The sequence below is a fragment of the Equus caballus genome, chromosome 19, assembly GCF_041296265.1.
Source record: "Equus caballus isolate H_3958 breed thoroughbred chromosome 19, TB-T2T, whole genome shotgun sequence".
NCBI lineage: Eukaryota > Metazoa > Chordata > Mammalia > Perissodactyla > Equidae > Equus > Equus caballus.
The window spans coordinates 15,643,937-15,666,205 of record NC_091702.1 but is presented as its reverse complement, the minus strand read 5'-3'; the positions used below and the strand labels follow the sequence as shown (position 1 = coordinate 15,666,205).

Genomic DNA, 22,269 nt, shown 5'->3' with positions numbered 1-22,269 from the left:
TTGAAAAATGCTCTAACATGAGAGAGCAAGGCACACCTGCTTGGAGATCTTTTTTTCCCTCTGTAGCATGCTACTATAATGTGCATCGTGCGTTCACTCCCTTTACTTAAAATTGCATGTGTTGTTTCCCTTTTTGCCAATGTTTATTATTTTATATGATAAACTGATAGAGCTGTCTGCGCCTCTGCTTGTGTTTTGCTTAGTAAAAATATAAAAGGAAGGATATAATATCATGATAATGATGGTGGCTAATTGTAGTTATATTTTTTACATATTAAACTATATTCTTTTTCTTTCTTTAGATGGCAAAGAAGAAATTTACTCCTTTAGAAATCATTCTGATTGTCCTCTTTGTTATAGTTACTATAATAGCTATTGCCCTAATTATTGTTTTAGCAACTAAGACACCTGCTGTTGAAGGTAAGTAATGTTAAAAATACTTATACATTGGGACCGGCCCCTTGCCCGAGTGGTTGAGTTCGCATGCTCCGCTTTAGCGGCCCAGGGTTTATGGTTTGGATCCTGAGCGCAGACATGGCACCGCTCGTCAGGCCACAGTGAGGTGGCGTCCCACATGCCACAACTAGAAGGACCCACAACTAAAATATACACAATGTACTGGGGGAATTTGGGAAGAAAAAGCAGAGAGAAAAAAAAGAAGATTGGCAACGGTTGTTAGCACAGGTGCCAATCTTTAAAAAAAAAAAAATGCATTATAGTGAAATTAAGATAAAGTTTACTCATAATAATTATGGATTTTGAAAAGTAATCTATATGAGATGAAACGTGAAAAAAGATCTCAGGTAAGTTATTTAATTGTTCCAACTTTTTAATCTATTGTATCCTGGTTATTTCAATGAAGTGCCATTGTAATTAAGGAATCTATGTGCTTTGACATTAACGGCCTTTCCCAGATTGTGTTGCTTGAGAAATAGCAAAGAGGCCAAGGATCAAGGTGTTAATGGAAAGTGGAATAATTGTCTACTGCTAGCAGTGAGGTTCCTGTAATTAGTGGGAAGACTGGCTTTTTGCTCTGGCTTTCAGACACTTGCAAAGGGGGTAGGAAATTTGGAGGAATACACTCTTTGTCTTAGGCTCAGTTCTTTTTTAAGGAGAAAGAGGTTGTATGAGAAAAACAAGTAGAAGGAATGTGAACAAAGGCTTGAAGTGTTTATCTTTTTCCCCGAATATTTGTATGGTCCGCCTAACTTGCTTTCTCTTTCTTCATCATTCTCTCTTGACCAAATCAGAATTGGAAAGGATGTTACAGATCTTCTAGGCTAACTGTAGTTAGCGTTTTCTACTGCTGTTAGTCTTTTGTTTTACCTTCTTGCAGTAAACTGAAAGCTCACTACATTGAGAAGCAATCAATTTTGTCTTACCCATATCTGATTGCTAGAAAGTTCCTCTTTATTATATAGAGTTAGGATTTGTTTTTCTTTGCTATTCTCTGCTTTCTCTTCTATTCACTTCAAAGTACCTTCTTCCTCCTATTTTTCTCTTTTCTTCTCTAATTCTTGTGTCCTTCTCTACATCCTGTTCCCATCCACGTTTCTCCATCTTCCTTTTTCATCTATCAAACACAAATTGTAAATGTGGTGGGAATGTTGTTTGTACATTTTGTTTCCTTTTGAATCTACCTCACGCCCTTCTATGACTATATATTTTTTTCTGAAGAAACAGTCAACACGACTCTGCACAGTCAATTTCTAAATATCATTTGGATCATTTCGTTTGAATGATTGGGAACTGAATGTGCAAATAAATTTTTAATGCAAAATTTATTTTATTTTCATTATATATAAATTAATGTATTCTTTTAAATTGTATTCATTACTTGAAAAATCTGGAAAAAATTAATAGTATGTTTTATTTTATTGACCATTTTCTTTCCCAGGAGTTAGTACTTCTACTCCAGCTACTAGTACAACCACTGCATATCCTGGTTCAGAAAATTGTCCAAGTGAGCTAAATGATGCTATCAATGAGAGAATAAACTGCATTCCAGAACAATTTCCAACACAGGTTTGCAACAAAAGTCTTTAATGATGTTATGAATATATATTATATATTATAAGAATTATTTTAAAATAATTGCTCATATTGGATCAATTCCATATTTTTAAAGATCTAACCATCAACTAGGTTGAACTATCTTTTTATTATAGTTCTATAAAAACAGATGAGAGATAATAGAAATTACTGAGCTTGCTTTTCTGTACATGTATTCAATTCTAGTTAACAAGTTATTTTCCCATGCTTAACAAGCTATTGTTAATTTTATAAACCTCCCTGAAATTCTATCTTCTCAAATCCATTTCTTAAAGAAAAAGATGTATTTCCTTTGACAATATAGAATATTTGAGAGAGAATAGTGCTTCATTAGGGCATTTGTAATGATGGCATTAAGAAGTGTCTGTGGAAAGTAAAGTAACACTGATGTTTTGAAAATTATTATTATGTATTTTTATTACTTGCTAACTGGGGAGAAGAAGCTCAAATGGAGAAAATTAGGGTAACTAAATGGATTCATGTAACTCTAAATTGACTCTTTCTTGGTTTTCATAACCTGTATGGAAATAAAAGTCAATGAGTGTGTGTGTATGTGTGTGTGTATATTCACGTTTTGCAATATCTACATATGATATGCATATCTATAATATATTGCCATCTGTATATAATGTAAATATTCCATTATAAATCATATTGAAATTATTATACATTATATATTTACTATAATATATTATGCATGTCTATGATATATTGTATACTTTTATTATATGAATATGTCTGTAATATGTTATATCTATATCTATAATATGCATATCTGTATCTCGCCTCTCCCACTCCCGTCTTCACATACAAAATAACAAATAAACTATAAAGTTCTGTTAGCCCTATTCTACCATTGGTACATCGTAGTTAATACATAATTTTCTGATTAATTTACCATGAAAATTTGCTAATAGCTGAGATTCCTCTTGGGACAATATTAGGAATAGTGGATCCTATTGCTTACCTATTGATAAAAGAGCTGGATAACATACCGTTTACTATGACACACTGGAAAAATTGGCCAGATATTCTCTTTAGCTAATATTCTTCTTAGGAAAGATTGAAGCTTAAAATAGAATTCTATTAGGAACAATATGGCTGTTAGAATCTTAAAGGGAAACACCTTTTAAAACCCAATGGTTTAAGGTTTTGATGCCTACTATTAGTTTTTAATGTCAAACTGTTAGGTTGCTAAAGGATGTTTTCAGTGTGAAACAAATTAAACTTAAGAAGTTAACAAATTTCAGCTAATATATTTTATATTTGTCATTTAAGAAAAGATGGTGAACTTAAAGTGGTAATTCTATAATTCTACCTAGAGCATATTAGTCAGCTGGAGCTTCCATAATAAAATCTCACAGACTAGGTGGCTTAAACAACTGACATTTATTTTCTCACAGTTCTGGAGGCTAGAAGTCAAAGTGCCATCAGGGTTGGTTTCTGGTGAGACCTCTCTTCCTGGCTGGTAAACAGCTGCGTTCTTATGGTGTCTTCACAGGAATTTCCTCTGGGCAGGCACAGAGAGAGAGAGAGAGAAAGATCTCTGGTGTCTCTTCCTCTTCTTATGAGGACTCCAGTCCCATCAGATTAAAGTCCCATCGTTAGGACCTCACTTAATCTGAATTACCTCCTTAAAGGCCCTATCTCCAAATACAATCACTTTGGGGGTTAGGGATTCCTACATCTGAATTGTGGGGGGACACCATTCAGTTCATAGTCAAACCACTATGTATTATTACATATCATTCTGTATACATACACTGACATACAATAAAAATAAGAACCTAAGAAATGTATTGTATTGTTACCTACTTAAGTTATACCTATTGATGCATATTTAATGTTTTAATTCTTTGCTTTTTCAAATGTAGCAGAGAAAGAATTGAAGTTAGATTAAGAATTCAAGATAATCAGAGAAATGCCTGAAATCCTGAAAAATAGGTAGAGCAACTAAAAATAAATACCGCATCAAAATCTATACAAAGTAAACCAAAATTATTAGTATCGCAAAAGCAAGAATAAGGATATACATTTTAAACTAATATTTTGGTTTGTATATGTAGTGGGTTGAATGATGTCCTCCAAAAATTCGTGTTTACTTAGAGACTCAGAATCTGACCGTATTTGGAAATAGGGCCTTTGCAGATGTAGTTAGTTAAATTAAGTTATACTGAATTAGAGTGGACCCTAAATCCAATGACTGATGTCCATACAAGAGGAGTGGATGACACACAGAAAACCACAGGGAAGAAGTCTGTGTGAAGATGGAAGTAGAGGTTAGAGTAATGTATCTTCAAACCAAGAAGTACTGAGGATTACCAGGAGCCACTAGAAGCTGGGAACAGATCAGGAAGTATTCTTTCCTAGAGTCTCAGAGGGAGTTCGGTTTTGCTGACACCTTGAATTAGGACTTCTAGACCCCAGAACTGTGATAGAATAAACTTCTGTTGATTTGATTTAAACCACCATGTTCACGGCTGTTACAACAGCCCTAAGAAATCAATACAGTATGTTTGGAGGAACTTTGTGTAATTCCATCTTACTATATATTCTTTATATTATAAGATGCAATTATAATTTGCTTATTTCCTTTCTCTTGTTTTTTAAATTTGGCACCTTTACACCTTTCAAAATCAATATATCTATGTCTAATTCTACCTTTTTGTTTTGTACCACCATTTAAAAAAAGTCTTTCATAAAGGGTACTGTAAGTGACAATTTTTGTAGAACTCTCTCTTTGTATTGCTGGGACTATTTCTCTAAGTTAGATAGCAGAAGTAAAATTGCCTGATCACAAATCACACACTTTAGATTTGGTTAGATAATGACCCTCCACAATGGTCAGGTCCACTTGTACTCCTGTTTGCACTGTACGTATGTGTGTGTATTTCTGCACACATATGTGTATCTGATGCCACTTTAACTTGATATTAAAATAGGAGAGAAGTTAACATGTATAGTGTCAGCCACTATCAGTAGAGGCTTTAGCTTTTTTCAATGCAAAGAGCCAAGAAAAAAAAGCCCACAGGTGTTCAAATTATAAAAGTGTGTCACACTATTAAATTTAAATAAGTAGATTTTTAATTATACCAGTGTTAACACACAGCATAAACATGTGTTGAACTTTTTATATCAACATGTATACCTTTTCATTTTCTTTCACTTCACATAATCTTTCCATATAGATCACAAAATTACTGAGAATTCAATATTTTGCTTTATTCAATGCAGCAGCAGCAACTAGTTGCAAACCTGGCACATAAACTAGTTTAAATAGTTTAATTAAATATTGATCTAATAATTAGCTGGAAATAACTACCATAAACCTTATATTTAGGCTTGAATTCAGGGCCGTGTCTTCATCTTTATAGCCTGACTGGCAGCTTGATACATAATTAGTACACAATAAGTTTTTCAGCTCTTCTGCATTGACTGTATGACAACAGAATAGATTATAATTACCCAGAGGGCAAGAACCTGTAAAATACACGAGCTTACAATAATATGTATTGATATATAAATTTGATAAATCACATCTCAGAGCATCAATCTCTGATAGGGGTAATTAATTCAATTCTTCCAATATTTATATGTCTTCCAAATGAGAGAAACAAAAGAATAAGTGAAATTTTAACATAGTGTGTATTTTAAGAAATAAGGCATTTTTAAAACATTTATTCCAGCATTTATTAGAATGAGTGAATGTTTAAAACATAGAGACTGACACATATGATAACAATACTAATCATATGATTCTTCTTATAAATGTTTTTATCAGGCACTTTGTGCATCGCGGGGTTGCTGCTGGAGGCCATGGAATGACTCTGTTATTCCTTGGTGCTTCTTCGTAGATAACCATGGCTATAATGTTGAGGAAATGACAACAAATAATACTGGTGAGAAGTGTGCTATCATGGTGATCTCATATAATATATTTTAAGTGGAATGAAAAAAATATGTTTTAAATTTTTCTTTAGAAAAATTTCTTAAATACAATCAAATGGGAATTGTGTACACAAAAATGTTCAAATTGATTATATTAAGGATTCATTTTTTGAATGAGTGTATCTTCCAAGTTAAAAATATCATTATTTATGGTAAAGGCAGTAAAATTATAAAAATATTTAATAATTATTAATCTTTATGAATAAAGTCATCACTCATGTCAACTTTTTCCTTTCTTTAAGGGCTTGAAGCCAGATTAAACAGGATACCTTCACCTACACTATTTGGAGATGACATTAACAGTGTTCTCTTAACAACTCAAAGTCAGACACCCAATCGTTTCCGGTTCAAGGTTTGATTTTTGAGATTTCTAATGAAGGATTAATAATAAAAGGCATGATATGAGCACACCCGTCACCCTAATAAGACATTTTCCCTCTGAAGAAATATTTATTCCAAGCAAAGGACTATTTGGATTAGTTATTTCACTTCTCTGTGCCTGTTTAATCAAATACAACATAAGAAATAATTCCTCTGGCAGTTATTTTTGGAGAATTTAATAATATCTTCAATGTAAAATATTTGATACACTGTTAAAAGAAGAATAAACACTTAATAACCTGTAGTAATTTTTATTATAACAACAGATTATGATGAAGAATTAGTTTAAAATTTAATTTGAGAGAGGTATTAGTTGTGCTGCTTAAGTGTGACTTACACTCAGTAGTTCTTTTGATTGGTGTCACTTTATTTATGATTTCTAAGAAACTAATCCCTGCTGTTTTCTTAAGAAGTAGTTTACTAGCATGGCTTTTTGGATCTGGAAATGAAAACAACACCATATCCTTTGTATGTTATTTTTTAGAACAATTCACAGGAATTGAGTTTTTTTAAACAAAATTCAAGATTCTTATGAGATTTCTAACAGAGTGAACACTGAAAAGCAACAAGGAAATTAAATTTGTAAGAAGTATTGTTTAAGAATCAATATTTGGTAATACTGTCGTTAATTGTTTTATATCGGTCCAATAAACATCTTTATTTTATATACAATACTTTTATAAACAATTAATTCTATTTATTCCTTAACAAATTATAAAATTTATTCCGTGCATAGCCATTTAAAAATGTTAAAAAATTAAGTTTGTGACTAGATTAATTGCTCATTTATAAATTTATTAAATTTATTAATTTCTATTTAGAATTTGCATTTAACACAATTCAGAATTGGAAAGTAGTAGTTTTGAATCAAGTAATGCTAATTTGTTTAAATCTTTGCAGATTACAGATCCGAATAATAGAAGATATGAAGTTCCTCATCAGTTTGTAAAAGAACCTACTGGAACCACAGATTCTGAAACTTTATATGATGTGCAGGTTACAGAAAATCCATTTAGCATCAAAGTCATTAGAAAAAGCAATAATAGAACTTTGTGAGTAATTATCTCATTTTACACTTATATAAGTTTAAAGAACTGGTGATTTTATTCTATTATCACAGAATTAGTAGAGTCTTGATTTCAAGGCATTTTCAGAAAGAAGAAATTTTCTCCCAAAAGAACGTGGGTGTACATTTTTGTAAAAATTATAATGGCAAAGGAGTTTTATTTCCTGTAGATGAAAATTGTGAGAACGTGAATGAAAATCTAGAAATTGGGGCCAAAGGTGAAGGGGGAGAGCATCACTGGTACAATGTTAGCTGTGCCTATATTTGCATGCCTAGAATTCCTCTGTGTCCTTCCCACGTCATTTATCATGCACTGTTGCCAATTTGTAGAGTCAAATAGTTACTGTTCAGAGGGGGCCTAATATTCATAGTAATACTAAAGTTCTTTTCATATATATCTATGTATTAAGTTAAATATTGCTTGAATGCCTTCAGTATGAATGTATTTTGAAGGACATTTGTGGCAAGGAATTTAATAATTTTCAGAATAAATTCTCTTGCATCTCCAAGAAAAGTTAATTAAGCAATTGACGAGCTTGAATCTCAGCAATCGCTTTTCTTAAATATGTTTTAATAATTTTCAATTGACTGTTAAATCACAAAAATATTGAATGCCATTTACCATTTCTCGTAGTATATTTTTGATATGCGTAAAACACACAACCTTTTCTTTTTGGAAAAATGACTTTGAAGTTAATTTTACTATATATGTTAGAGGTGTGGAAGCCAGTATAGTACTATATATTATAACCCTGTCTCTGAAACGACCCAGAACTGTGTTTGAAATCTGGCTCTGCTGGCCACAGATTTGCCACCTTAGAAAACAAGAATTGATTCTCCCAATTTGTGTCATCTCTGCAATGGGACTGATAATGGTAGTTATACTTTGGGATTGTGATGAAGATTGAAGGAGAGAATTCTTGTTAAGAATCATGTTGGTGATGATGAAGTAAGTTGTGTTTGTGAAATTGGCAAGTTCTGGTTATGGTATAATTCATGTGTTCCTAAGAAGTGATCACAGCTAAAGACTGACATTTAAAATGAAATATTCTGGATGATAACATAGACCCATATTTGGTGGAACATTTTCTGTTTCAAGATCATTTATTTCTCTCTTTCATGGTGCAGGTTTGACACCAGCATCGGTCCCCTGGTGTACTCTGACCAGTATTTACAGATCTCAACCAGACTTCCCAGTGAATATATTTATGGTATTGGGGAACATATTCATAAGAGATTTCGTCATGATTTATATTGGAAAAAATGGCCACTTTTTACCCGGGATCAACTGCCTGGTGATGTAAGGAACTATATTTCTTGTTATAAATAAAATCATTATATTGGAGCAGAAGTTGATTTTAGCCTATTTGAAACCATCATTTATTTGATGTCAGTGATACCTAAATCCAGAAGCTTATTTACTTTAGGGATGAAGAGTGATAGAAAAGTCCTAAATTAACTCAATTAGTGATCAATAGACTTAATGAATGTTTAAAGAAGTATTTCCACTTTATGAATGTTTTATTTTGATTTTCATATTTTATTATTTCCTTTTTAGCCACTCTTGTATTTAAATCTGTCCATGGCTAGTCACTGCAGTAGAATAATTCCAAATGCTTCCCATATTCTACATAGATTTGTATGATATGTAGAAGAAATCTTTGTCTGCCTATCTATTGGATAGATCTATCTATGCCTACTTCCTTCTCTTCCATAACATATGATATCTTCCATAGATTCACATATTTGCACAGGGAATTAGTTCTCTTTGTATGTACTAAACTTTCAAGTTCTTTATCATTTATGCAATAAGCCATTGAGAGCTCATTTGAAGTTTTGCCTCATAAGAATTTCTCCCAAACTCCCTCATATAGAATTAGTCTTTCTTTTCTAACGCTTTTTTCATAATTTGATATGACAATCATCACCGTATATCATTTGTGTATGTGCTTGTCTATACTTCTAGAATATGAGATTCTTCAATGGCAAAGATCATAACATACTAAGAAATTATTTTTTATTGATTCATGATTGCTTTGAGTCAAATATTAGTGATTTTTTTAAATGCCAGTGCTAACTATTTCAGTCCCCCAAATGAATGTGTTTTTGTTTTAAAGAGCCTTATTTGGTACAGAACTACTAGTAATTTCAACTAATTTTTGTTTATGTCTTCTTTATCTGTAATAAACACCTAAAAAACACCAGGCTGGGAACCTCATAGCTATTTTCCATACATTCTTTCCTTTGAACCTCCATATCCAATCAGCCAAGAAGTCTTTTCTCTTTCACCTTATAAGTGTATTTCTAACTTGCCTCTACCATTTCATGCACTCATCAGCTCTCAACACATGTACTGCAAATGTTCTATAAGGGTAGACATCATCTTGGAGTTTCCTGCAGTGCCTTGGGCTTACATGGGGCATAATGGATGAACATGCCATTGCTCTATCATGAATTGCTCATTAAAACTTATGTAATCACAATAAAACATAAAGAAAAATTGTGATATGTTAATAGCATAATATATTATATGCTTTTATATCTTAATATATCAGTAATTAAAATAAGTTAGATGTTTTTTGTGCTGCAAGTTTTCATGTCGTACACACTGTAGAGAAAATTAGTGTGGAGATGTGAGGAGTAAATTACAGAAACAAATTGGAAGTCATACCATTTTAAATACATGATCTTTTTATTTTAAATATGCTTAAAGGTTAATTTTCAAATTTTTGCCTTATAGAACAATAATAATTTATATGGCCATCAAACGTTCTTCATGTGCATTGAAGATACTTCCGGAAAGTCTTTTGGTGTTTTCTTAATGAACAGCAATGCAATGGGTAAGAGTAATTTATCTGATAATATATTCAAATGAGATTTAACTTGAAATGTTTTAACTGCTCCCTGTATTCTAATCATAGATATCATGTATCAGAGGAAACTCTATTGTTAATGATTAGCGTGTGAAATTATTATAAGCAGGTTTTTTGGTTAGTGAGACAGTGGATTTTTGCATATCAGTGCTTCTATTTTGGGGAGAATATGCTATGTTGTGATCTTCAGGTACCCTTTTTTTTTTCTCTTCAGAGAAACATTGAAACACATCCATGCAAACGAATATTCCCATTCCTACAGCCTTATCTGTTAAGATAAGTTAATACGTCACTACAAACAAAAAAAAAAAGAAAAGAAAAAAGTCTATGTAGGGATTGAAAGAAGGAAGAATAGTTTTTTAGTTTATCATAATTCAACTAATGTAGAATCCTTTGTTTCTTTAATATTGTGAGTACAATACGTACATTTAATACATGAATCAGTGATGATATAATGTTATAAAAATTTATAATGTTCCAGCAGGAAAAGTATATATCATCTGGCTATCTAGGCAATTGCTATGTTTTACATATAGAAAAATTAAATTAAAAAGCTTTGTAGTATTTTCTTAGAAATTAACGTGATAAGGTGATCATTTAGAGAAACTTCAATTAAAATAACTAATTGACATTCGATTTTAGAAAGAAATCTTTTTGTTGTGCAAGGACTGATCGACTATCCCTTGCTCTGCAGTCTCCAGGGGAGCTTTGCCAGCCTCCGGAGAAGGAAACATCTGGGCTAGCCTGTCATAAACCTCAGACATGGTGGCATTCTACTTTTCTCCCATATTCTTCCTATCTTCACTGTCTTGTTTCATCTTAACTATTTAAAAATAGTGTAAACATTATGTGGTTGACAGGAAGTAGTTTAAGTAAACTCTGTAATTATTTTGTCACTCTGTATATTTTTACTATTTACATATGCTTTCCAATTTTTATTTTGTAGAGATTTTCATCCAGCCTACTCCAATAGTAACTTACAGAGTTATTGGTGGCATTCTGGACTTTTACATCTTTCTAGGAGATACACCAGAACAAGTAGTTCAACAGTATCAAGAGGTGCGTTTCAGGTCTATTTTATGAAATCCTTTCCTACCATGCTTTCCTTTCAGCGAACATGCCCACATATTTAAATGGCTTTCTTTAAGATATCTGGGGCCTGTTAGCTAAATACATTTTTAGATCTTATCATTTTTCAGATATGAGTAGGTGGTTTTTATTTTTCCTATACAATGAAGCTTATGTCTATTTAAACATCTATGTTTCTGATATCAGATTGTTTCTTGCTTGTAGGCAGCTGAGTTCAGTTGTTGGATTTCTTTGAGATGTTGCATATTAAATCTTTACTTATTCATGACCTACTTTGGTGGAATAAAGCAAAAGGAAGTATGTTATCCTCAAGACTGAGGACAGGCAATGGCTGTATAGGTCGTACATCCCTGTGATAAAAATCCTAGAGGCAACTGAGTTATGAGGAAGGCTAGTGAAACTTGCTGTCAATGCACAGTAGGTGAACTCCAGGAAAACTGGTTCTGGCATTCAGGCTTAGAAATGTAGATTTTGAGACATAGTCAGAAGTCTTATGTCTAAGGTCACTGTCTAAGCAACTCTCATTTACGTATTAAATAACATCTTAACGTGCCTGGGACCAAGATGGACCTTAGAGAGGTAAGGAATCCAGGGCTTACCTTGAACCTGATTTTAAAAGTTTCTTCCAAATAATTGTTCTCCTGTGACTGTTGGCATATGTAATTCCTGGTGTTATCATGGAAAAATAAACTATTTTTACTGGTATGTTATTTAAGGACGTGACTATTTTTAAATTCTTGTTTTATTGATATATCTTTTGAAATGTAATTCCCATTTCCTAAAATGATCTCAAAGGAGAAGTAATTACTATCAAAAACTTTTTTTTAATTAGGGTCCAAAAACCTGAAATAAGAGTAGCTAGGATTTTACAAAATTAACTAATTTACAATGTCTAACAATCCTCAAATTGCTGTTCATAGATGTGAATTTCAGAAAAGCACACAAACTTTACAGTCTCTGTAATATGAAATCATAATTACAGTGCTAGGCTGGCCTATACACAGACTTTGTGTGTGGTTATCACACCATCAGAACAGAGGACAGCACGTTTTTTGAAAGAATTTGATATTTGATTTGTGACATATTAGTTGGAATAGTTGTCTATTACATACTCAGAAAAGACTGTGCTCAGCAGTAGTTGCCTTTGGGTCATGCTTGACATGTGAATGCAGCATCCGTATGACAGTAGTGCGCTTGCTTATATCATTTTGTGGGTACTTGATTGAATTGACTTGAACTTAAGCAATAAAAGACTGGTGTAGAACATAGCACCATTAATCACTGCTGCGTTTAAATGAGGCAGGGATCATATAGAGAGTAGGCAAAAGAAACTTTATTGTTTGAAGAAAAACAAACCATATTCCTTGTATAATCTAACCTATTAGCGGTCTCAATATGTTAAAATTTAAAATATAATTAATTTGAATGACCAGTTTTAAGACAATGTATGCATAGAAAGTATAAAATTAATATTATATAAATTGATATAAGATTAATAAAATTTTACATACTTTAATGAAAAATAAACAAAAATAAATATATAGCACATACACGAGGGAATTTCAATCACATATCCAATCTCTAAAGAAATTTTGTGGAACATAAGATGTTTAAGAATAGATTTAAAAAATATAGACTTTTTGACAGTTTTATTTGATGCCAAGTTGTTTTTTAAACAAATTTAATGCTTAAATTTAAATAAAATGCAATAACCCAACATGAGTAGTTTTAACATAGTATATATTATACATATAATTATTAATTATACATAATATATTATTATATATTTGCCTAAGATTTTTAGGCAAATGTTATTTGCATATTACTACATATAGGTGTAAACCAAAGAAAATTCATCATGCAAAATAAAGTTGTCTTAATGTAACCTAATACTCAATTTTTAATTCTTTCTTTTTTCCAGAGGAATATTGGCCCTGAGCTAAAGTCTGTGCCAATCTTCCTCTACTTTGTATGTGGGTTGCCACCACAGCATAGCTGAGGAGTGATGTAGGTCCACGCCCAAGATCTAAACCCGTGAACCCAGGCCACCAAAGCACTATATGCCAAACTTAACCACTAGGTCACATGGCTGGCCCCACTAATTCTCAGTTTTCATTGAAAACAATTAATATCAGTTACACCCTTATTTCCACCTGCTAAATCATATTCTTTCTTGTTGTGATGAGACACTGATACTCGGTTGCGAGTGTGCCCTGGGCCTGCTTGGGCCCTGAGGGAGTGGAATGAGAAGGGGCTCCATCTGGCCCCTGGGGAAAGGGAAGAAACCAAGGCCCTGCATGTGAATGAGGAAAGTACCTGTGAGATAACTGGGTGAGAGCCCTGTCAAATATTTATTTTATTAATATTTTTGAAAACCAGGAGCAAAATCAGTGTCACAATGGAAGGGAATAGAAATTGTTTACTTTATGCATCTTTTCTCTTACACGATGACTGTTATTAATTCCTTCATTTTGTTGCTACAGGAAGTGGGAGTGTGCTGGCACAATTTCCTTTTTCTCTTATCTTTGGATGCTATTCTTTTATTCTCTTCTTAACTTTCCATGCTGCAAACTATATCTTTGCAATGCTAATTTCTCAAGCACTAACTTTCTAAGTTTTTAACACAAAATAAACCGAAGATGAGTGACAAAACATAAATGTAAGTTTTTCATAAAATTATAACAGAATATCCAGGACACATTTTAGAATGCAAATATCACTAAATCTTTGTTTAAAATTTTTAGTTAAACTTAAATGAATGTTAGAGATACAGCAAAATAAGAAACATATTAGCATTACTTTATAATGCTCTTTATTGAAACTAATTAAATATCCATTTACTTCAAGCTCATTGGACTACCAGCAATGCCATCATATTGGAGTCTTGGATTCCAACTGAGTCGCTGGAATTATAAGTCGCTTGATGTAGTAAAAGAAGTGGTAAGAAGAAATCGGGAAGCTGGCATACCATTTGTAAGTGGAATGAAGGTTTTGTGGGAATATATGTCAAGTTAAATGCTGTCACAATAAGAAATGTCGGAAATTGTCAGGATTATCATATATATGGATTATTAAGCTGCTTTTTAGCTATAAAGTACATATTAGGTCTATATGCAACACCAAGACCTACCTGAAATTTTGAGAACTGATTATGAATCACACCATAACAGAATACATGCTTAACTGTGAACAAAATCATTTCAGTTTTTTAATAGACTTTATCCTTTTGGAGCCTATATACTTTTTAATATAATAAAAACAATGTATTTTATGTAGAGTGTAAATTTTTGTTGTCTATGCAATGAATCCCATCATATATATATATGTAGCATTACAATATATATATATATGTAGGATTATGCTATAATAATAGCCTAGTACATATCCAGTGATCGTCACTGAAACAAATGTGAATAATCAGTTAATGCTTTTCTACTTTAGAATTAGGAAAACTAGTTTTATAAACAAAATCATTCTCTTTAATGGAATAAAATTAATCTAAGTTCATTTGCTTTTTATCATTATATTTTTAATACAAATTCGTTGTACTTAAATACTTTTTCAGTACTATTCAGTATATTTATTGAAATATACTCTGCTAATTTGCAGGATACACAGGTCACCGATATTGACTATATGGAAGACAAGAAAGACTTTACTTATGACAAAGTTACATTTAGAGGGCTCCCTGAATTTGTTCAAGATTTGCACGACCATGGACAGAAATATGTCATCATCTTGGTATTGACCGATTATTTACTAATACATTTTCAGTATTTACACATTTGTAAGTTATTAGATTTTCTATAGTTTATTCTTTCTATTATTAGGACCCTGCAATCTCCATAGACAGACGTGCTGACGGAACAGCATATGAAGCCTATGAGAGAGGAAATGCACAAAAAGTGTGGGTAAATGAGTCTGATGGGACTACAGCAATTATTGGTGAGGTAAATCATTACATTCATTAAAGTCTTTTTACTCAGATGTTCTATTGTGCAACAACAAAGTTTTCATAAGTGTGTGTATTTGTGTGTGTGTGCGTATGTCCATATTGCTTTCAGATCTGGGTTTGATGTTTTGGTTGTGTAGAGAAATGTTAGACAGAGGAAATACTCCAATTATCTCTAAAGAAGTTCTTGTAATAAGACAGATAATTTGTAATGCTGTACGCAATTAAAACTAAAGCTAAAAAATATACTTTGTCATTACAAAAATTCAGATAATTTTATGCAAAATAATTGTATATGTAAATTGAGTACTTATGTACTGGGTATTAAGTTTCATGGTTTACATTTAATTTCACAATAAAATGATGAGATAGCTATAGTTAAAATTCTTGGTTTACAGGTGAAAAAAGTGAATTTGAGAGAGGTGGACTAACTTTCCTAATATCACAGAGGTAATAAGCAACAGAGTCAAGAAACTAACTGCCTAGCTTCCAAATGCATAATTTTTAACTAGGATTAATATTTTTTTAAAGACAACTTTGTAAGACATCAAAAGCCATGATACCTAGATACATTGACTTGGTAATTCTACTTAAGTAATTTAGTCAAAAAAAAAAAAAAAAAAAAAAACAGGGGCTGGCCTGGTGGCGTATTGGTTAGGTCGCATGCTCTGCTTTGGTGGCCTGGAATTTGCAGGTTCAAATCCTGGGCCCAGACCTACACGCTTCTCAAGAGTAGCAGCATCCCAGAAACAAAATAGAGGAAGACGTGCACAGATGTTAGCTCAGGGCCAATCTTCCTCACCAAAAAAGGGAAGATTGGTAACATATATTAGCTCAGGGCTAATCTTCCTCCCACCAAAAAAACAGGAGAAAATATTAATTTATAGAAATATGTTTATTAGAGCATTATTTAAAATACTGAAGAATATCCTAACCATCACTTTTTATTACATTCACCAAAGTTAAAATTTCTGGTGAAAGTCTTCTTCAAATAGTTATGAGACCCATTAGGAAACAAAAACTGAATTTCATCCCCATAATGCCTATTAATATCTCACAGAGCACATTTTGTTAAGACGTTGCTCTGTCGGATATGGACAGATCAGATCAGATGGCCAATATGCACAACTTTGATATAAAACGATATTATTTATCTCAATTTATCTGAAATTGAATTTCTCTGGCCTAATGACATTTTTTTAAGTAATAGGCAAAATAATTTGAAGAAGCATAAATCATAAAGATGCAGCATAGTATGCAAAGTGTTTAATAGCATGCACTCAGATATGAGCTGCCTGGGTTTGAATTTCTTCTGTGACGCTTATTAGTGACGTGACCTTGAACAATGTATTTAACTTAGCTGTTCATCTCTTTTCCCACCTATAAAATGGGTTTGATTTTAGTACTTACCTCATCTGTACAGTGGTGAGAAAAAGAGTACCTTCGTCCTAAAGTTCTAGTGAACATTAAATGAGTTAATAATTATAAAAATGCTTGGAATAGTGCCCAGCACTTAAAAAGTGTCATATTTACATTCGTTAAATAAAAAATAAACATACAAGGACTTTTTTTACTTAAACTTTTTGAAAGCAAATCCCTTTGGTAATGAACTGATGTATTTCTTTTCAGACAATAAATATATAGGTTTGTGTTTGTTTGTTTTTTAACTTAACCAACTATGATGCCAAGAAATAAATTTAGGTGCAGTCAAAATAGCAGCCTCATCCCATGTTCTCATATTTTTCTCTTCCTAAATGATTCATGTTCTCATTCTTTTTTTTTTTTTTTTTTTTTTGGTGAGGAAGATTAGCCCTGAGCTAACTGCTGCCAATCCTCCTCTTTTCACTAAGGAAGACTGGCCCTGAGCTAACATCCGTGCCCATCTTCCTCTACTTTATACATGGGATGCCTACCACAGCATGGCTTTTGCCAAGTAGTGCCACGTCCGCACCCAGGATCCGAACTGCGAACCCCAGGCCGCGGAAGCGGAACATGGGAACTTAACCGCTCTGCCACTGGGCCGCACCCGTGTTCTCATTCTTTATTTTAACTACTGTCCGTTAAATTCATTTTAAAGTAAGCCTGAGATTATTGTAAATTTAGATGGCACATTGATCACATATACTTAAATAAGTACAATATTATAACTTTCATTTTTTTTTTTTACTATTTTTCTTCTCTCAATTAGTTTGAATTCTCACTTATCATTTTCCCTTTGACTTATGTGTATATGTGAATGATCTCTTCTTCTAGGTATGGCCAGGATTGACAGTATACCCTGATTTCACTAATCCAAGCTGCATAGATTGGTGGGCGAATGAATGCAGCATTTTCCATCAAGAAGTGCCCTATGATGGAATTTGGATTGTAAGTAGCGATTTTAAATCAGCGATTTTGGACAATGAACATAGAATTATTTTTCCATAAAATAATTATTGTTTACCTGATATATTTTTAATGTGTTAAACATAAAGTTAAAAGCTATTATAATAGTTTTCTAGAATGCACATCATGCTTGTCACCTTCATGGGGTCAGAAAAGAAAAAAAAAACTAAAGACTGCAAATTGGGATTTTCTTTCTCCAGTAATACACTTTATGGAATAAATTTTATTTCTGTCACTATGGTGTTGTATCTTTATGACAAATCATTTATGTTTGAAAAACAATCAAGATTTAGAGATAAGCCCATAGTAGTGCAACTCCGAAAGCATTTATTAAAGTCTAAAATAGTCAAGCAATTGCAGCCATATAGGCCTGAATAAACCCTCACTCTTTAGAAATTTCCTTTTCAGTAAGTTATAGAATAAAACAAATCAAAAGTGGCCATAGGTTGTGTTTTATCTCAAGATAAATTAACAACAAACAACATCCTAGATATTGGTAAAGTTATTAAAGGAAAACACTAGTGTTTAGAAGTTTCTTTAGGGCTGACCTGGTGGTGCAGTGGTTAAGTTTGCATGTTCCACTTCGGCAGCCCGGGGTTCCCTGGTTCGGATCCGGGTGCGGACATGGTACTGCTTGGCATGCCATGCTGTGGTAGGCGTCCCACATATGAAAAGTAGAGGAAGATGGGCACGGATCTTAGCTCAGGGCCAGTCTTTCTCAGCAAACAAAAGAGGATTGACAGCAGATGTTAGCTCAGGGCTAATCTTCCTCAAAAACAAAAAAAGTTTCTTTAGATAAAGTTTCATATCTGTGGCTATTGATAGCCTGCTGCTAGGTTTATTGTATAGAATAATGCTGGATGGTAGTCAATGATGCAGTGTCTTTTGTTATGGAAACTATAACCACATTTGGGGAGTGAAACTACTGGGTGACCCCAGGATTCTAAATTTCAGAAAAAAGGTCTAATAACCCGAGCACAGGAGAGCACCAAGGATTTTGTTCAAAGGTATTGCAACTGTACAGAATTTTGGAAGGAGAGATAGTGGATATCCTTGGGATAGCTATCATTTCTTTGGCTAAGTCCACAATATCTCCACTTTCCTGAAGAGCTCATTATTCATTATTTTAATTATCTGTTTAATAACTCATTTACTTGTTTTTTCAATCATTTAGTTAAAAAATATTTGTTTTGCACCATCGATATATAAAGTATGTTGTGGGGAATACAAAGATAAGAAAACTGTATTTTCTGCTGACAACATGGAATTGAGCAAAAGATTAGCATAATCTTCAGGATTCCTATGATGTAAAGGAATCAAGATGGAGAAGTTGTAGTTATTTCACACAAAATCAGTGAGGTCACAATTACAACATCTAGCTGCTACTGGAAGTAACAAAATAAATGCGCACTACTGTTGAGTTTTGTTTTTAATTCTAGCTCCAATTTCAATTGTATTATTTAATTTATATCATTTCGGTATCCATGTATTCATTTTTTGTTCCTGCTTAGAAAACAATTTGAATCCACTAGAGCAGAGTTACAAGTACAAATGATACTTTAGGAACAGTGAAAGAGCGTCTGACTGTGCTACAGAAAGAGAGAATACTCCATTTTCTACATCCATTGAAGACTGAAATACCTGATTAATCTCCAAAGGGAGGTGGGGAAGCGAGAAGGAAGAGCATCTGCGAAAGGCAGAGTTGTTCTGTTACTAACACAGAAGCATTTTGACTAATGCTTTAACAAAAGAAAACAACTCCATCATAATTAGTATGATTTCAAAGCTCACTAAATATCACAGAATTAATACATACTATGTATAAGCAGTGGATATTCTGCTGCCAGCTATCACTTGAATAACCAAATCTTACAGCTAAATTGTTTCTCTACTTCTTTCCCTATTTTCAGATTATTTTTTGATAGAATAATATACAGTAAAAATATGTTGTTATTTAATTGATAAAATTTTATTTTTATGGCAAATTTAAAAATAGTTTTATAATTTACTAGATTTCTAATTTAGATTTTATGCTAATGTCTTTGAATTTTAAGTTTAAATATTAAAATCACTTTGGAAATTGATGTGAGCTTAATTTTCACTGAAAAATAGATTTTTGCATATAAAGATATGCTTGAATTCTCTTTTTCTGCCCTGTTCTTGAAGAAATCTCCAAATCCTTGAGAAATAAGAGCACACTACTGAATTTGGTATAATTAAGACTAAAGCTGTGATTTCAAAATAAAAGTGTTAGTCAATATCTTTAAAATTCAAAAGTATTTCCATTTTTCTGAACAAATAGGCATATTCTTATGATCAATTTTTGTGGTTGTTATAATTTGATTCTTAAAAATCTAATACAAAATTGTACCATAAAGAAATCTAATAATTTAATATACGGTACTAGGAAACTTAAGATTCATTGAGAAGATACATCCACGTACATTCATATATCCAAATAACTGGAGGCTTACTTGGTTTTAGTCTCTGCACATTTTATGGAATTGTTATAAAAATTAAAGTATTTAAAAATTCTTTGAAAATTAAGACTATTTTTATTTAGATTTAGTTTAAATGTGAAGTTATGAAATGCCACCAGGTTTTTATATATAGTTTTCAGTGGATTTTAAATAAAAGAAGCTTCAGAAACATCGGTAAAAATGATGCTAACAATCCCTAGAAATAATCGTTACTAGACTTGAGATTATTTGAATGAAACTTGAATATCTGTAGGTGTATTTACTACTATCAATCCGCTGAGATCTTTGACGCGTGACTTACAGTGCTTTGAATCTCCTGATTGTAATACTGAAAATACTAACCGAATTCACTTGTACATGATGTTAAATAAACGTAGCATCACTTAAATCATTTGGTTAAATTAGAGAAGAGTATTTTCAGAATATTCAAAATGGCAAATACACAAAATACACTAAAAGAGATACAAGCAAATTCTATTAAATTAAGTGTAGTAAGTTTAATCTATTAATAATATCATCTTGCCAAGCATACAAGACATTTTAACAAAAGATAATCAAATCTCAAAGGCTGTATTTGTTGTAAAATATGGTTAAAAACATATAAAAGTGTTTACTTTTTCCTTTACTAGGTTAATAATTTATCTGCTGAAGTACAGAAGACTTTTTCCCCTTATGTTGTGAACTAGTAGATTTATCACATTCTGATTTAATCCTTTTTACCTGGTTGTATGATAAAACCATTAAATATTTTTGATCAATCCTTTCATGTGAAATCAATGAAATTTTTGTTAAACATTATTTTTATTGTTAAATTACATAAATGATGTCCATTTTGAGTTAATGTTGGAAGATTCTATGAATTTTATTTCAAGTTTGCAAATACATGAATTATGGAGAAGAACATTAATTTCATAGTTAAATGTTTTGCCATTACATTTTCTCAGTGAATATTATATACAAGAGTTGTTAAAATGGTTTAGAAAAAGACACTTGAAATTTAAAATAATGTGACTCAGTTCTCAATTACGAATGTCAACAGTTTGAAGTTGTTTTTGAATTTAATTTAATGGGTGAATTCATGAATAAAAAATACTTAGGTTTATCTAAAATTATTGGTTGTGTAACTATAGCATCTTTTTGTATTAATTTTACTGGACATAGGAAAAGAAAATTGAATATAATATTCCAGGTAATCTCAATAAAATATCCCCAATGTATACTTTGAATAACTACCTCCTTTCCCTTCTTCATGGTTCTTAAGAAAACATTTGGGAAATGAAAGCATTTACCTTTTAAAATCTGTATCACAGTAAGAAATGTATTCTTTTTCTCCCTCGAACACCCTAATTTCTCATATTAATTCCATCTGGGCATTATATGGATAGGAGAAGGGAAGAGTAATAAGGAGAATATACTTCTTCTGAGGAAAACAAATTTAGCAAGGACTTGACTGTGAGGCCTTTGTGAGAGTGTAGAACATATTTCAGAGATGTGGGAAATACGGCTCAAACATTTATAGACATTCTTCAGTGCAATTAACAGAGGAGAAAGAAATATATATTTCTTAAGCCTGTGTCGCATGACTTTATGTACATTATTCTTTTTAGTCCAAAGACTTGATTTAACTGGTTATTGTCACAGAACTAGTAAGTGACAAGTTTGGGACCTAGGTTTACATGGCAAGAAAATCCATAAACACAATACCCTACAACTCTTTCTCCAAGAGATGTTTAGGTCACGAGTTCTCATGAAATGGTCCAGCAACCCTAGGGTTCCCTGAGATTCTTCTAGGGATTTAGTAAGGTCATAACTGTTTCTTAGAATACTAAAATGCATTTTACCTTTTTTTCTCTTTTTTTCTCTTATGAGAGTGTAGGAGATGTGGTCTAGGCAAAGAGTGCTGTGCCTAGCTGCTAGCGAGGCACATCATGGAAACTAGACAAGTGCCAGCAGAAATGAACAAATTTTGTTGAATAAATAAGTGTGTACAATGAAACGTGTACAATGAGAGACTCACAGTGAGAAAATTGGTATAACTATTTA

General features: G+C 32.3%; 1 protein-coding gene across 1 annotated transcript in view; it reads left to right on the top strand.

The window, feature by feature from the left end:
• The first annotated feature begins 259 nt into the window (after positions 1–259).
• Positions 260–22,269, top strand: part of SI (sucrase-isomaltase) — an 84,533-nt gene continuing 62,523 nt past the window's right edge. The window contains exons 1-12 of the mRNA XM_070242531.1: positions 260–420; positions 1,898–2,025; positions 5,834–5,951; positions 6,243–6,352; positions 7,282–7,433; positions 8,576–8,747; positions 10,188–10,287; positions 11,267–11,379; positions 14,257–14,382; positions 15,019–15,150; positions 15,240–15,359; positions 17,615–17,728. Of these exons, the coding sequence (XP_070098632.1) occupies positions 303–420; positions 1,898–2,025; positions 5,834–5,951; positions 6,243–6,352; positions 7,282–7,433; positions 8,576–8,747; positions 10,188–10,287; positions 11,267–11,379; positions 14,257–14,382; positions 15,019–15,150; positions 15,240–15,359; positions 17,615–17,728 (1,503 nt within the window). The 5' untranslated portion in view covers positions 260–302. The remainder of the gene's footprint in view (positions 421–1,897; positions 2,026–5,833; positions 5,952–6,242; positions 6,353–7,281; positions 7,434–8,575; positions 8,748–10,187; positions 10,288–11,266; positions 11,380–14,256; positions 14,383–15,018; positions 15,151–15,239; positions 15,360–17,614; positions 17,729–22,269) is intronic.